The 17,944-nt window shown below is 37.1% G+C and overlaps 1 protein-coding gene across 1 annotated transcript; it reads left to right on the top strand.

The window, feature by feature from the left end:
• The first annotated feature begins 1,993 nt into the window (after positions 1–1,993).
• LOC126071230 (olfactory receptor 7A10-like) lies at positions 1,994–2,932 on the top strand. Its single transcript, XM_049875473.1, has one exon. It carries the CDS (start codon positions 1,994–1,996, stop codon positions 2,930–2,932), a length of 939 nt encoding a protein of 312 aa, XP_049731430.1.
• The last annotated feature ends 15,012 nt before the right edge of the window (positions 2,933–17,944 follow it).

Below are 17,944 nucleotides of genomic sequence, written 5' to 3'. Positions count from 1 at the left end.
CAAGAGGTGGCATATGATCAGGAACTGATGGTACTGAAGGAAGAAGTCCAAGCTGCTCTGAAGGCTTTGGTGAAAAACAAGGCTCCAGGAATCGATGGAATATCAATTGAGATATTTCAAGAAACAGATGCAGCCCTGGAGGTGGTCACTTGTCTATGCCAAGAAATATGGAAGACAGCTTCCTGGCCAACTGACTGGAAGAAACCCATATTTATGCCTATTCCCAAGAAAGGTGATCCAACTGAATGTGGAAATTATAGAATAATATCATTAATATCACATGCAAGCAAAATTTTGCTGAAGATCATTAAAAAACAGCTGCAGCAGTATATTGACAGGGGACTGCCAGAAATTCAGGCCGGTTTCAGAAGAGGACATGGAACCAGGGATATCATTGCTGATGTCAGATGGATCCTGGCTGAAAGCAGAGAATACCAGAAGAATGTTTACCTGTGTTTTATTGACTATGCAAGGGCATTTGACTGTGTGGATCATAAGAAACTATGGATAACATTGAGAAGAATGGGAATTCCAGAGCACTTAATTGTGCTCATGAGGAACCTTTACATAGACCAAGGGACGGTTGTTAGGACAGAACGAGGGAATCCTGCATGGTTTAAAGTCAGGAAAGGTGTGAGTCAGGGTTGTATTCTTTCACCATAGCTGAGCAAATAATACAAGAAGCTGGACTATATGAAGAACAGGGCATCAGGATTGCAGGAAGACTTATTATCAATCTGTGTTATGCAGATGACACAATCTTGCTTGTTGAAAGTGAAGAGGACTTGAAGCACTTACTAATGAAGATCAAAGACTACAGCCTTCAGTGTGGATTGCACCTCAACATAAAACAAAAATCCTCACAACTAGACCATAAGCAACATCGTGATAAATGGAGATGAGATTGAAGTTGTCAAGGATTTGATTTTACTTGTATCTACAATCAAGGGCCATGGATGCAGCAGTCAAGAAATCAAAAGATGCATTGCATTATGTAACTCTGCTGCAAAGGACCTCTTTAAAGCGTTGAAGAGCAAAGATATCACCTTCAAGACTAAGGTGTGCCTGACCCAAGCCATGGTATTTTTAATCGCATCATATGCATGTGAAAGCTGGACTATGAATAAGGAAGACCAAAGAAGAATTTACGCCTTCGAATCGTGGTGTTAGCAAAGAACATTGAATATACCATGGACTGCAAAAAGAATGAAGAAATCTGTCTTAGAAGGAGCATAACCAGAATGCTCCTTAGAAGGAAGGATGGCGAGACTGCGTTTTACATACTTTTGACATGTTGTCAGGCGGGATCAGTCCCCGGAGAAGGACATCATGCTTGGCAGAGTACAGGGTCAGCGGAAAAGAGGAAGACCCTGAACGAGGTGGATTGACACAGTGGCTGCAGCAATGAGCTCAAGCATAACAATGATTTTAAGGGTGGCTCAAGGCCGGGCAGTGTTTCCTTCTGTTGTGCATAGGGTCGCTATGAGTTGGAGCGGATTCGAGGGCACCTAACAAGAATACAACAATGACAGGAAACTAATACACCTGGAAACTTGTTAAAATGCAGATTCTGGTTCAGTAGGGGCAGTCTACCGAGCCTGCATTTCTAACAAGCTTCCAGGTGAGGCTGATGCTGCTAGTCATGGATCACACTCTGAGGAGCAAGGAACTAGATGATTCTATCTCAGAGAAATGTATGTAGAAAGAGTGGTGCTTGGTATGGTAGTTATCGTTAGGGATTTGTTTGCTAACTTGGAAGGGTGGACAGAGGTGGAAAGAATGGCTGCATTTTTAATCCTCTGAAAATTCAGCTGAACCTAATCTATTGACAAAATACAGGCTTTTATTTATTGTATGTGTCAAATATAATACTTTTATTTACATTTATTCTTTTAAAATTTATAATCTGTAGTAGTGCTGCTGGTTGATGATGTGTATTTTTTTTGTAAAGTATTACTGTTCTTTTCACTTTCTTGACAGTCACACCAGCTACATGGAACCAGGAAACCACACAGAGGTTTTAGAATTTATTCTCCTTGGACTCTCAGAAGTGGAAGAACTGCAATCCCTTCTTCTTGGGCTGTTCCTGTCCATGTACTTGGTCACAGTTATTGGGAACCTTCTCATCATCTTGGCCACCATCACTAGCTCCCATCTCCACACTCCCATGTACTTCTTCCTTGCCAACTTTTCCTTTGCAGATATATGTTTCACCTCCACCACTATCCCAAAGATGCTGCTGAATATCCACACCCATAACAAAACCATCAGCTATCAAGGCTGCCTTTCCCAAATGTATTTTTTCATCCTTTTTGCAGAGTTAGATAGTTTTCTCCTTTCTATAATGGCCTATGACCGGTTTGTGGCCATCTGTTACCCACTGCACTACACAGTCATCATGAATCCCAGACTCTGTGGCTTGCTGCTGCTGTTGTCCTGGATATTGAGTGGTCTGGACTCTCTGGTACATGGTTTGTTAGTGTTGCAACTGTCCTTCTGTACTAACTTGGAAATTCCCCACTTCTTCTGTGAAATCAATCAGGTCATCCAACTTGCCTGTTCTGACACCCTCCTCAGTATCATAGAGATGTATTTTGCAACTGTGGTGGTAGCTATTATTCCCCTCACTGGTATCATATTTTCATATTCTCGGATTGTCTCTTCCATACTGAGAATTACATCAGCAAGGGGGAAATATAAGGCATTTTCCACTTGTGGGTCTCACCTTTCAGTTGTTTCTTTGTTTTATGGTACAGGCCTTGGGGTCTACCTCAGTTCTGCCACTGCCCAAAATTCCAGGTCTAGTGCAATAGCCTCAGGGATGTACACCATAGTCACACCCATGCTGAATCCCTTTATCTACAGCCTGAGGAACAAGGACATAAAAGGCGCATTGAAAAATCTTGTTGGGCTTGTCACTTTAAATGAGTGACAAAAATGTTTGTCTTGCGGCTGGACAAGAAGAATCCATGAATATCCAGGAACCAGACTGGCATTCTGAAATTCTGATTTTTTGTTGTTGTTGTTCACATCTCTCTGACTTTCCTGACATTTATGACATTTTATGATTTTACTTTCCTAAAAGTAATTTCCAACTTTGGAACAGAACTAATTTGAAAGTATCTACTTGTTTCAAGTGGTGATGGTTATTTCTAAAAACATGCTATCTTTAACTTCATTTTCTCTTTCATGGCAAAAATAGGATTAGATATAAAATCTTGGAGATAATAAAGACTCGGAGCTCAAATTTTTGTTCTTGGCTTACTGTTTATTACAATGCTTAGGTTTTGTGTGTTAGGCTTGAGTCAGCTTTTTATTTCTCAGTTCTTATTGAAGTCATTTTCATAATTCAGACTCTAATATGTGTAATTATTTTATAAGTGGCTTGAGACATTTTAGTTCCCTCACTGAGAGCTTTTTCTCTTACTCATTGGTGCCTAATATAACAATTAAAGCTTCGATTATTTAAAATTTAAAGGTAGTAAAAACAACAGTTAAAGAACTGCATTGAGGAAAATTTATAGGTTTAAGTATTAATATTAGAATGGAAAAAAGATCTAAATCAATGATCTAAGCTTCTACCTTAAGAAGTTTAGAACAAATTATAACACGAACTCAAAGCAGGTAAAAGGGACGAAATAGTAAATACAAGGGAATAAATCAATGATAAGAGAAAATAATACTAAAAATCCTTAATTAGATTCCTTGAAAATACTACTAATTGAACAAATGCCTAGAAAGAAGGATCAAGTAAAAAATGGGAAAATCACAAATTAGTAGTATCAATTTTAATTAGGTCATTACAAAGCTCAGACATGAAAATAACAGTAAGAAATTAGTATAAACAATATTATGCCAAAAAGTTGACATCTTATATGAAATAAACACATTTCTTTAATAACAAAACCTAGTAACTCAAGAAAAAATAGGAACTCTGCATAGCTCTGGACTTATTTTTTAAATTGCATTTGTAAACCCAAACTTTGTTGTGAAGAAAACTCCAGGACCAGACGGTTTTACTGATGAAGTCTATCAAACATGCAAAGGCAAAAATAATGGTAATCTTATGCAAACCCTTTCTTAAACTAGAGGAGGAAAAAACTCTTCTCATTTTCTAAGACCAGCAAAACCTTGACACACACACACACACGGATACTATGCAAAAAAAAATTATTGACCAATATCACTAATCAACATATATGCAACGACTCTCAACAAAATTTTGAGAGCTGAAATCAGAAATTTATAAAGGTTAAGTTGACTCAACATTTCAAAATCAAGTTAACCAATCTTATCAACGGGCCTAAAAAGAAAGTTATAGAATCACTTCAATACATGCACAAAAAGCATTTCACAAAATTCAACACTCAGCCAACTAGGAATAGAAAGGAAATTTCTCAGCTTTATCAATATCTACATCATATTTAATGCCGGAATACTACGTAAAAGCAGAAGAGAGGAAAGAAACAAATCTCTGCTCTCATAACTTCTTTTCAACATCGTATTGGAGGTATGATAAAATAAAGGTATAAAGAGATGAAAGGAAGAAATAAAACTATTTGTAGACAACATCATTGTATACACGGAAAGTCTAAAGCACTGTATAAAAAATAATTTTGGAACTTAATGCATAAATTTAGCAAGGTTGCAGGGCACAAGGTTAATATACAAAAATATGTTTGTATATTATGCTAACAAAGTGGAAAATTTAAGTTTAAATACAGCACTTCCCATAACATCAAAATACATAGGAATAAATATTTAAAATGCATGCAAACTCTTTACACTAAAAACTATAAAATATTTCTGAGACAAATTTATGAAGACTGAAATATAAAGAAATATATACCAGGTCCATGACTTGGAAGATGTAATATAGTTAGGATGTCAGTTCTCCCCCAAAATATCTTATCATATTCAATACAATGTCAAACCAAATTCTGACAGGCATCTTCTCTGAGAACAACAATACAAAAGTAGAAATCGATACACGAATAGCAATGAAAGAAATCTAATAAGTGGAATTTAAGTAACACTCTGCTTAAAAACTACTGGGTAATAGAATAAATCAAAAATGAACTTTAAAACATCCTTGGAATCAAGTGAAAATGAAACCACGACATAACAAAGCCAATGAAACTGAAAAAACAATGCTCAGAGGTCAATTTATAGTAATAAATGCACAATTCAAAAAAGAAGAAAGGACAAAACTCAAGACATTAACCCAACAAATTGAAAATTAGAAAGAGCAGCAAAAGAAGCCTGCAGTTGCCAGAAGAAAGAAAATAATACAAATTAGAGCAGAAATAACTGAAACAGAGAACAGTAAAACAGTAGAAAGAATCAACAAGACTAAAAGCTGGTTTTTTGAAAGGATTAATAAAATTGTCAAGCCACTGGCCAAAGTAACAAAAGAAAAATGGGAGAAGGTGCAAATAACACAAATAAGAAATGAGATGGATGACTTTACTACAGAGCATACTGAAATAAAAAGGATCATAACAGAATACTATGAAAAATTCTATCCCAACAAATTTGGAAACCTAGAGGAAATGAACAAATTTCTAGACACACACCACATAAATAAACTAACGTAAAGTGAGGTAGAAAATTTGAAAAGACCTACAACAAATGAATAAATTGAAGGGGTAAAAAAAACCCTCCCAAGTGGGAAAAAAAAAAAGCCTTGGTTCAGATGGCTTCACTGGAGAATTCTACCAAACATTCAGAGAAGAGTTGACACCAGTTCTACTCAAACTATTCCAGAACATAGAAAAGGAATGTCTTCAATTCATTCTATGAAGCCAGCATAACCTTAATACCAAAGCTAGGGAAGGACACCACTAAAAAAGAAAACTATAGTCCAATTTCCCTCATTAATATAAAATCAAAAACTAAACCCAGAGCCATTGAGTTGATTCCGACTCATAGCGACCCTATAGAACAGAGTAGAACTGCCCCATAGAGTTTTCAAGGAGTGCCTGGCGGATTCGAACTGCAGACCCTTTGGTTAGCAGCCGTGGAACTTAACCACTACACCACCAGGGTTTCCCTCATTAATATAGATGTAAAAATGATCAACAACAACAAAAAACTCATAAAATACAACAGCATATTAAAAAAATAACACTTTGTGACTAAGTGGGATTCATACTAGGCATGCAAGGTTGCTTCAACATTAGAAAAGCAATCAATTTCATCCAATGTATAAAAAAAAAAAAGGAAAAGAATCACATGAATCACACAATCATATCAATTGATGCAGAAAAGGTATTTGGTAAACTCCATCATCCATTCCTGATAAAAAGTCTAACAAAATAGGAATAGAAGGGAAATTTCTCAACGTAATAGGGAATTATACAAAACCAATGGCCAATATTATGCTCAACGGAGAGAATTTGAAAATATTTCCCTGAGAACCAGAACCAGGCAACGATGCCTTTTATAACCATTGTTATTCAACGTTGTATTGGAAGTCTTAGCAAGAGTAATAAGACAAAAAAAGGAAATAAAGGGCATCCACATTGGTGATGATTTGCAGATGATATGCATTTCTATGCATAGAAAATTCTAAGGATTTCATGAGAAAGCTATTGGAACTAATAGAAAAATTCAGCAAAGTGGGAATATACAAGATTAACATACAAAAATTAGTTGACGTCCACTTCATCAACAAAGAGAATTGTGAAAAGGAAATCAGGAAAACAATACCATTTACAATATGGCCCTCAAAAGATAAAATACTTAGGAATCAATCTAACCAGGGACATAAAAGAAAACTACAAAACACTACTGCAAGAAACCAAAAGAGACCTACATAAATGGAAAAACATACCATGGTCTTGGCTAGGAAGACTTGTTGTTGCTGTTAGGTGCCATCCAGTCGGTTCCGACTCATAGCAATCCTATGCACAACAGAACGAAATATTCTTCGCCAACACCACAATTCAAAGTTGTCCACTCTTCTTCGGTCTTCATTATTCATTGTCCAGATTTCACATGCATATGATGTGATTGAAAATACCATGGCTTGGGTCAGGCGCACCTTAGTCTTCAGGGTGACATCTTTGCTCTTCAACACTTAAACCAATCAGTATCCCCTTGTTGTGTCCGAACAACTGCTTTTTGATCTATGTAAAGGTTCCTCATGTGCACAATTAAGTGTTGTGGAATTTCCGTTCTTTACAATGTTCATTCAAAAATATGTACACAAATTGTTTCATGGCATTGGTTGCAATCTTGCATAGTGTCAGGTCCCTCCTTTCCTTTTCCACCCCAGCTTCCCTGGTTGCATTTCCCCATTTTTCCTGTTCCTTCTCACCCTCTTGTCTTTGTTTTTGGGCTGGTTTTGCTCATTTGATTTCATATACTTGATTGATCTAAGAAGCACTTTCCTCAAGTGTGTTATTGTTTGTTTTTTAGGCCCACCTAGTCTTTGGCTAAGGGGCAGTTCTACTCTGTCCTATAGGGTTGCTATGAGTCAGAACGACTTGACGGCACTGGGTTTGTTTTTTTGGAATCTTTGGCTGAATGGTGAATTTCAGTTGTGTCTTCAATTCAGAGTTGGAAAGGTCCCTGGGAACCACAGTCTTGTGGGTTCTGCAGTAAGTCTGGTCTTTTTTGTGAATTTGATCATTTGTTCTACATTTTAATCTCACTCAGTCTGAGACCCTTTGTTATAATAACAGCCAAAGCGGTCGGTAGTGATACCCAGGCACCACCTAGTTCTTCTGGTGCCAGGGTAGTGTAGGATACGGTCCATGTGATCCATTAGTCTCTTGGACTAATTGCTCCCTTGAGTTTTTTTTTTTTTTCTCTCTCCTATGCTCCGGAGTAGAAGAGACCAATAGTTGTATCTTAGATGGCCAATCACAAGCTTTTAAGACCTCAGATGCTACTCCCCAAAGTAGGATGTGGAATGTTGTCTTTAAGAAATATATTGTGCCCATTGACATACATGTCCCCAGAGTCTATGGTCCTTTGCCTTCAAGCCTGGAACTTCATCCCATGAGGTGTTTATTTATGTCTAAGAGGTTTCCTTGACTGTGCCACTTGCATGCTCTGTTGTCTACATTGATAGATAAGGAGCACCTACAGTCATGTATTTAGATATTTCCTTTACCGAACCTGTATCTGCCAGTGGGTGTGCTCCCTTACCCCCTCCCTCATGCTTGGCATACCTATGTATCCATTCATAGATTATTGTTCATTGATTCTATTGTTGCAGAATTGTCTATGTTATAGTAGTTACCATTGCTGTCCGTTATCCAGGTGTTTCTCTCAGTGTCCTCTCGACTTGGTCATGTTTTGCTGACTTCTCTCATATTGTATGTTGCCGTTTCCTTCACCAATATTAACTCATGTCTAGTATCACCTTGTTAATTTTCCCTCCCTGCCCTTCCCATCCCTGGTAATGATCAAAGAGTTTTTTTTTTTTTTCCTGTGTGTAAACCTTTAGTTGTTACTTTATAAAAGAGGTCTCATACAATAATTGTCTTTTCGCAATTGACTTATTTCACTCAGCATAATCCCCTCCGGACTCATCCATGTTGTGAAATGTTTTGAAGATTTATGATTATTCTTTGTTGTTGTGTAGTATTCCATTGTATGTACCACAGTTTGTTAATCCATTCTTCTGTTGATGGGCACTTTGGTTGCTTCCACAGTTTTGCTATTGTTGATGATGCTGCAATGAACATGGGTGTGCATATACCTATTTGTGTCACAGCTCTTATTTCTTTAGTGTATATACCTGGGAGTGGGATTGTTTGATCATATGGTAATTCTATTTCTAGCTTTTTGAGGAAGTGCCATACCATTTTCCTTAACAGTTGTACCATTTTACATTTCCACCAGTAGTGTATGAGGTCCAATCTCTCCACATCCTCACCAACATTATTTTCTTTTTAAAAAATCTTTTTTATTAGTGGCAATAATGTCGGGGGGAGATGGTATCTCATTGTACTTTTGATTTGCCTCTCTTTAATTGCTAATGATTGTGAGCTAGTATAAATGGTATTGTTTTCCTGATTTCCTTTTCACAGTTCTCTTTGTCGATATAGAAGAATACAACTGATTTTTTTGTGGTGATCTTGTATCTTAACACTTTGCTGAATGCTTCTATTAGTTCCAATAGCTTTCTATGTATAGGATCATATCTTCTGCAAATAGGGATGGTTTTACTTCTTATCAATGTGGATATCCTTCATTGTCTTTTCTTGCTTTGTTTTTTCACTAGCACTTCCAAAACAATGTTGAATAAGGGTGGTGATAAAGGACATCCTTGTCTGCTTCCTGTCCTCAAGGAGAATACTTTAATCCTGTATCTCATTTTTTGCTTTCTCCAGAGGTTCTCAATCTCTGTGCCTTTGTTGTTCAGAGGACTATAGGGCTTTTTCAGTATTATCTTAATTTTGAATATCAACTATTTAACTGACTTAAGTAATAGACCATTTTTCTAAGGGTAAAGATTTTATTTGCCGTCAGATAAAATTAGAAAAGAAAATGGTACTGTGTTTATCAAGTGCTACTCTTCCTAGAAAAAAAAAGGTTGGCCTAGACTTGCTTACAACTCATGGCAACCCCACCCTCCCCAGAGGCAGTAAATTTGAAAACGCCACTAACAATTTTTATTCTGCAACATTTCCACAGGAACAATTGTGAGGATGGCATGGGACTGGGCAGTGTTTCGTACTGTTGTACACAGGGTCACTATGAATCGGAGCTGAATCGATAGCACCTAACAACAACACATTTCTTAATTTTTTAACCGTAGAATTGTTGAGTTCCTGAAAGGTTGAAAGAGTAACATCTTCCACTTGTGCAGTGTGCTTTACCAACTATGTACCAAAGCAAATTTGACCACTTCTGAAACTGTCAATTCTGTCTCAGACTGTTCTATGATCTTTATGTTATCACCATTTGCCTCAAACAAAATTATGTTTTCTTTTTTCCAAAGCCAGGAAGATTTGCTTCATCTGCACTGAAATCTTGGAGGCAATTTTTCTTGAAATCTTCACTTGATCTGGAAAAGTAAGTACAGTTCTAGGGTTTAAATTTCTTTTTATTTCCCCAGGGGATTTTTGCTTCACCTTCCAATGGTCAGAGAATTTTAAAATTCTGAATCATCGAACTACCATTTGTCACTATTTCTAACTCAGTTTATTTTCCACTTTCTGATAGTTTCTCTTCAGTAATTGTTTCTGAGGCTCCTTTGCCACCATTTTCTCTGGTATTGTAACTAGACTCATGGTCAGTAAAGCTTTCAGATAGGGAACATAGAGAGATACCTTGAGTTTATTTAACTCCCTGTCACCTCTGTCATTTCTAATAGTCAGTAGAGCGGGACATAGAAGGCGTGAGTCATCAGGCACCGAGTCACACACATAGGAAGTAACTCATCCACATCTTTTGTTACTTTTATCTCCCCCTCTGCATTTTCTCTCTCTCTTACCTTCTTTCCCTTTATCACTTTTCTCTGCTGTCTTACATTTTTCTTTATTCTCATATCACATCATGAAATGCATTAGTTGAGTTTCCCGGGCAGCTGTGTGGCATTAATAATGTATTGAACTACCTGAAATTCATTCAGCAGTGTAAAAAAAAAAAAGATCTCTGTTGTTTAGTTTCTGAAATTGATTTCTGTTTTATAAATGCTTGTTGTGAAAAGTTAGGAAAATGTGGAAATGTAACATTTAAAAATCACATCAAAGATCAACATTGCATGGTAATGTTTTATCCATTGGTGATGTTACAGCATACTAAGTGTGTGTGTGTGTGTGAGTGTATACATATATTATCTTTTATTTTTCTCAACCTTCTGCTAATAAGTAATGGAGCCCAGATCCAACCAATATCTGTATGATCATAAAGCTTTTTATAAAGTCATTAAAATCTTTAAAACTGCTTGACTGATTTATAGGACAAAAGATTTTCTGAGCTGTCAGTGTGAATATGATCTCAAGGTACACTACACAAGTGTAAGATAAATTTCATCTTCCTTTGTCTATATAAAAAATTCTCATATAGTTCTCTAAATAGACACTTTTTTTCCATGTTGAAGATATGGTATTTAAGATCTACATCAACATCATAAAAAGTGGAAAACATTTAGAAGCACGTGCATTAAAATCAGGGACAAATATAATATTTTAGGATCAACTTTATTATAGTTCTTGAAACTATATGACATTACACTGAGCATAATGAAAATACAAATAATCTAGTTTAGATTCCAATGATAGTATTAGTTAATACTTATATAAAGCTTCTAGCTAATACTTAACGTAAGACTTCTATTTGCAGACACTCTCCCAAGTGATTTACATATGTAACTCAATTGTTCCCTCAAAAATTTTATACGCCTATGATGATCTCTATTTTACAAGTAAAAAAAAAAAAAAAAGCACACAGAAGTTAAGTACATGCCCATGGTTAGACAGCTAATAAGTGTGTCAGAGTTCGTCATCAAACCCTGGTACTCTGTCTCCAGACTTGCTACTCTCAACCAGTATGTTCACCATCTCCTCCAATATGTTTACCATCCCCTCCAGAGGGTGGGTCCTTGAGTGTCTGATTGGAACTTGAAAGCTACCAGGGTCTAATGCAGCTTTTCTCTCCATTATCCCCATAATGTCCATTGTGTCTCTTGTCCAAATATTTTTTTGCATGTCTAAATTATTCTTCTCTCTTATTCTGTCAAGTGTATTTCCAGGCTTCTCCATGCTCCTGGCAGAATATGAACACCACGATGAGAATTTCAAAGACCCACCTGATTGTAATCTCAAAGCTTCAATTCCAAATTCCATGGGCAGGGGGGACACAGGGATGGGGTAAGATGCTCATTGGGATATCTTCTGTCATGTCATTTTCTGACCAAATCAGCTTGGACAGCGTAAATAAGACTGTAGGGCTCCATCATAGTGTTTGTGAGACAGAGCCCAGTTCTTAGAGACGGAGGGCATCCTCTGGACAAATATCCCCAAAGTGCCTTTTCAATTTAGACATTAGAATTAAGTGCACCTGATAAAAATCACAAGGACGCAAATTTCAGCTTTTGGAAGAGTAATGTGTTATAATAGTTAACGAGGATGTAAAAGGAAAAACAGTTAAAATGAGGGGCTTCTTATCCCTGGAGGCACACACTGTCAGCTAGATCAGTGCCTCTCAAACTCTAATCTGCATATGAATCACCTAGTGTAGTGCATTATGTCTCCCCCAAATGTATGTCCAGCTGGAACCTCAGAATGTGACCCTATTAAAAAATATGGTCTTTGCAGATATAGTGAATTAAGGGTCTCAAGATGAAATAATTCTGGATTTATACAAATCAAGTCAAACTGTCACATATAAGTTTATATACACCTTACTCCGTACTGCCACTTGCTCTCCCCCAATGAGTCAGCCCTTCGAGTCTCTCCTTTCGTGACAATTTTGCCAGCTTCCAACTCTCTCTATCCTCCCATCCCCCCTCCAGACAGGAGATGCCAACACAGTCTCAAGTGTCCACCTGACACAAATAGCTCACTCTTCATCAGCATCTCTCTCCTACCCACTGTCCAGTCCCTTCCATGTCTGATGAGTTGTCTTCGGGAATGATTCATGTTCTGGGCCAACAGAAGGTTTGGGAACCATGACCACCGGGATTCCTCTAGTCTCAGTCAGACCATTAAGTATGGTCTTTTTATGAGAATTTGGGGTCTGCATCCCACTGACCTCCTGCTCCCTCAGGGGTTCTCTGTTGTGCTCCCTGTCAGGGCAGTCATCAGTTGTGGCCGGGCACCAACTAATTCTTCTGGTCTCAGGATGATGTAGGTCTCTGGTTCATGTGGCCCTTTCTGTCTCTTGGGCTCATAGTTATCATGTGACCTTGGTGTTCTTCATTCTCCTTTGCTCCAGGTGGGTTGAGACCAACTGATGCATCTTAGATGGCCGCTTGTTAGCATTTAAGACCCGAGACGCCACATTTCAAAGTGGGATGCCGAATGTTTTCATAATAGAATTATTTTGCCAATTGACTTAGAAGTCCCCTTAAACCATGGCCCCCAAACCCCTGCCCTTGCTCCGCTGACCTTTGAAGCATTCAGTTTATCCCGGAAACTTCTTTTCTTTTGGTCCAGTCCAGTTGAGCTGACCTTCCATGTATTGAGTATTGTCTTTCTCTTCACCTAAAGCAGTTCTTATCTACTAACTAATCACTAAAAAACCTTCTCCCACCCTCCCTTCCTCCCCTCCTCGTAACCACAAAAGTATGTGTTCTTCTCAGTTTATACTATTTCTCAAGATCTTATAATAGTGGTCTTATACAATATTTGTCCTTTTGCCTCTGACTAATTTCGCTCAGCATAATGCCTTCCAGGTTCCTCCAAGTTATGAAATGTTTCACAGATTCCTCACTGTTCTTTATCGATGCGTAGTATTCCATTGTGTGAATATACCACAATTTATTTAACCATTCATCAGTTGATGGACACCTTGGTTGCTTCCAGCTTTTTGCTATTGTAAACAGAGCTGCAATAAACATGGGTGTGCATGTATCTGTTTGTGTGAAGGCTCTTATTTCTCTAGGGTATATTCCGAGGAGTGGGATTTCTGGGTTGTATGGTAGTTCTATTTCTGACTGTTTAAGATAACGCCAGATAGATTTCCAAAGTGGTTGTACCATTTGACATTCCCACCAGCAGTGTATGAGAGTTCCAATCTCTCTGCAGCCTCTCCAACATTTATTATTTTGTGTTTTTTGGATTAATGCCAGCCTGGTTGGAGTGAGATGGAATCTCATCGTAGTTTTAATTTGCATTTCTCTAATGGCTAATGATGGAGAGCATTTTCTCATGTATCTGTTAGCTGCTTGAATGTCTTCTTTAGTGAAGTGCGTGTTCATATCCTTTGCCCACTTCTTGATTGGGTTGTTTGTCTTTTTGTGGTTGAGTTTTGACAGAATGATATAGAATTTAGAGATCAGGTGCTGGTCGGAGATGTCATAGCTGAAAATTCTTTCCCAGTCTGTAGGTGGTCCTTTTACTCTTTTGCTGAAGTCTTTAGATGAGCATAGGTGTTTGACTTTTACGAGCTCCCAGTAATCTGGTTTCTCTTCGTCATTTTTGGTAACGTTTTGTATTCTGTTTATGCCTTGTATTAGGGCTCCTAAGGTTGTCCCTATTTTTTCTTCCATGATCGTTATCGTTTTACTCTTTATGTTTAGATCTTTGATCCACTTGGAGTTAGTTTTTGTGCATGGTGTGAGGTATGGGTCCTGTTTCTTTTTTTTGCAAATGGATATCCAGTTATGCCAGCACCATTTGTTAAAAAGACTATCTTTTCCCCAATTAACTGACACTGGGCCTTTGTCAAATATCAGCTGCTCATATGTGGATGGATTTATATCTGGGTTCTCAGTTCTATTCCATTGGTCTATGTGTCTGTTGTTGTACCAGTACCAGGCTGTTTTGACTACTGTGGCTGTATAATAGGTTCTGAAATCAGGTTGAGTGAGGCCTCCCATTTTCTTCTTCTTTTTCAGTAATGCTTTGCTTCTCCGAGGCTTCTTTCCCTTCCATATGAAGTTGGTGATTTGTTTCTCCATCACATTAAAAAATGTCATTGGAATTTGGATCGGAAGTGCGTTGTATGTATACATGGCTTTTGGTAGAATAGACATTTTTACTATGTTAAGTCTTCCTATCCATGAGCAAGGTATGTCTTCCCACTTAAGTAAGTACTTTTTAGTTTCTTGTGGTAGTACTTTGTAGTTTTCTTTGTATAGGTCTTTTACATCTTTGGTAAGATTTATTCCTAAGTATTTTATCTTCTTGGGGGCTACTGTGAATGGTATTGATTTGTTGATTTCCTCTTCGATGTTCTTTTTGTTGATGTAGAGGAATCCAGGTGATTTTTGTATGTTTATCTTATAACCTGAGACTCTGCCAACCTCTTCTATTAGTTTCAGTAGTTTTCTGGAGGATTCCTTTGGGTTTTCTGTGTATAAGATCATGTCATCTGCAAATAGAGATAATTTTACTTCCTCCTTGCCAATCCAGATGCCCTTTATTTCTTTGTCTAGCCTAATTGCTCTGGCTAGGACCTCTAGCACAACACTGAATAAGAGTGGTGATAAAGTGCATCCTTGTCTGGTTCCCGTTCTCAAGGGAAATGCTTTCAGACTCTCTCCATTTAGAGTGATGTTGGCTGTTGGCTTTGTATAGATGTCCTTTATTATGTTGAGGAATTTTCCTTCAATTCCTATTTTGCTGAGAGTTTTTATCATAAATGGGGGTTGGACTTTGTCAAATGCCTTTTCTGCATTAATTGATAAGATCATGTGGTTTTTGTCTTTTGTTTTATTTATATGGTGGATTACATTAATGGTTTTTCTAATATTAAACCAGCCTTGCATACCTGGTATAAATCCCACTTGGTCATGCTGGATTAATTTTTTGATACGTTGTTGAATTCTATTGGCTAGAATTTTGTTGAGGATTTTTGCATCCATGTTCATGAGGGATATAAGTCCGTAGTTTTCTTTTCTTGTGATATCTTTACCTGGTTTTGGTATCAGGGATATGGTGGCTTCATAGAATGAGTTAGGTAGTATTCCATCATTTTCTAAGCTTTGAAATATCTTTAGTAGTAGTGGTGTTAACTCTTCTCTGAAAGTTTGGTAGGACTCTGGAGTAAAGCCATCCAGGCCAGGGCTTTTTTTTGTTGGGAGTTTTTTGATTACCATTTCAATCTCTTTTTTTTGTTATGGGTCTATTTAGTTGTTCTACTTCTGATTGTGTTAGTTTAGGTAGGTAGTGTTTTTCCAGGAATTCATCCATTTCTTCTAGGTTTGCAAATTTGTTAGAGTACAATTTTTCATAATAATCTGATTCTTTTAATTTCAGTTGGGTCTGTTGTGATGTGGCCCGTCTCGTTTCTTATTCGGGTTATTTGTTTCCTTTCCTCTATTTCTTTAGTCAGTCTGGCCAATAGTTTATCAATTTTGTTAATTTTTTCAAAGAACCAGCTTTTGGCTTTGTTAATTCTTTCAATTGCTTTTCTGTTCTCTAATTCATTTAGTTCAGCTCTAATTTTATTATTTGTTTTCTTCTGGTGCCTGATGGATTCTTTTGTTGCTCACTTTCTATTTGTTCAAGTTGTAGGGACAGTTCTCTGATTTTGGCTCTTTCTTCTTTTTGTTTGTGTGCATTTATCGATATAAATTGGCCTCTGAGCACCGCTTTTGCTGTGTCTCAGAGGTTTTGATAGGAAGTATTTTCATTCTCATTGCATTCTATGAATTTCTTATTCCCTCCTTAATGTCTTCTATAACCCAGTCTTTTTTCAGGAGGGTATTGTTCAGTTTCCAAGTATTTGATTTCTTTTCCCTAGTTTTTCTGTTATTGATTTCCACTTTCATGGCCTTGTGGTCTGAGAAGATGCTTTGTAATATTTCGATGTTTTGGATTCTGCAAAGGTTTGTTTTATGACCTAAGATGTGGTCTATTCTAGAGAATGTTCCGTGTGTGCTAGAAAAAAAAGGTATACTTTGCAGCAGTTGGGTGGAGAGTTCTGTATAAGTCAATGAGGTCAAGTTGGTTGATTGTTGTAATTAGGTCTTCCGTGTCTCTATTGAGCTTCTTACTGGATGTCCTGTCCTTCTCCAAAAGTAGTGTGTTGAAGTCTCCTACTATAATTGTGGAGGTGTCTATCTCACTTTTCAGTTCTGTTAAAATTTGATTTATGTATCTTGCAGCCCTGTTATTGGGTGCATAAATATTTAATATGGTTATATCTTCCTGGTCAATTGTCCCTTTTATCATTATGTAGTGTCCTTCTTTATCCTTTGTGGTGGATTTAAGTTTAAAGTCTATTTTGTCAGAAATTAATATTGCTACTCCTGCTCTTTTTTGCTTATTCTTTGCTTAATATATTTTTTCTATCCTTTGAGTTTTAGTTTGTTTGTGTGTCTAAGTCTAAGGTGTGTCTCTTGTAGGCAGCATATAGACGGATTGTGTTTGTTTATCCAGTCTGAGACTCTCTGTTTCTTTATTGGTGCGTTTAGTGCATTTACATTCAGCGTAATTATAGATAAGTATGTGTTTAGTGTTGTCGTTTTGATGCCTTTTTATGTGTGTTGTTGACAATTTAATTTTTCCACTTACTTTTTTGTGCTGAGACGTTTTTCTTTGTAAATTGTGTGTTCCTCATTTTCATAGTATTTGACTTTATGTTTGCTGAGTTGTTACGTTTTTCTTGGTTTTTATTTTGAGTCTTGGAGTTGTTATACCTCTTTGTGGTTACCTTAATATTTCCCCCTATATTTCTAAGTAAAAACCTAACTTGTATTGTCCTATATCGCCTTGTATCCCTCTCCATATGGCAGTTCTATGCCACCTGTATTTAGTCCCTCTTTTTGATTATTGTGATCTTTTACATATTGACTTCAATGATTCCCTGTTTTGAGCATTTTTGTTTAATTAATCTTAATTTGTTTTTGTGATTTCCCTATTTGAGTTGATATCAGGATATTCTGTTCTGTGACCTTGTGTTGTGCTGGTATCTGATATTATTGGTTTTCTGACCAAACAGTTTCCTTTAGTATTTCTGGTAGCCTTGGTTTGGTTTTTGCAAATTCTCTAAGCTTGTGTTTATCTGTAAATATCTTAATTTTGCCTTCATATTTCAGAGAGAGTTTTGCTGGATATATGATCCTTGGCTGGCAGTTTTTCTCCTTCAGTGCTCTGTATATGTCATCCCATTGCCTTCTTGCCTGCGTGGTTTCTGCTGAGTAGTCTGAACTTTGATTCTCCCTTGTAGGAGACCTTTCTTTTATCCCTGGCTGCTTTTAAAATTTTCTCTTTATCTTTGGTTTTGGCAAGTTTGATGATAATATGTCTTGGTGTTTTTCTTTTTGGATCAATCTTAAATGGGGTTCGATGAGCATCTTGGATAGATATCCTTT

Source organism: Elephas maximus, chromosome 3, assembly GCF_024166365.1.
Source record: "Elephas maximus indicus isolate mEleMax1 chromosome 3, mEleMax1 primary haplotype, whole genome shotgun sequence".
NCBI classification, from domain to species: Eukaryota; Metazoa; Chordata; class Mammalia; order Proboscidea; family Elephantidae; genus Elephas; species Elephas maximus.
Note: the sequence above shows the minus strand (reverse complement) of the source record. Positions and strands in the feature narration are given on the sequence as shown.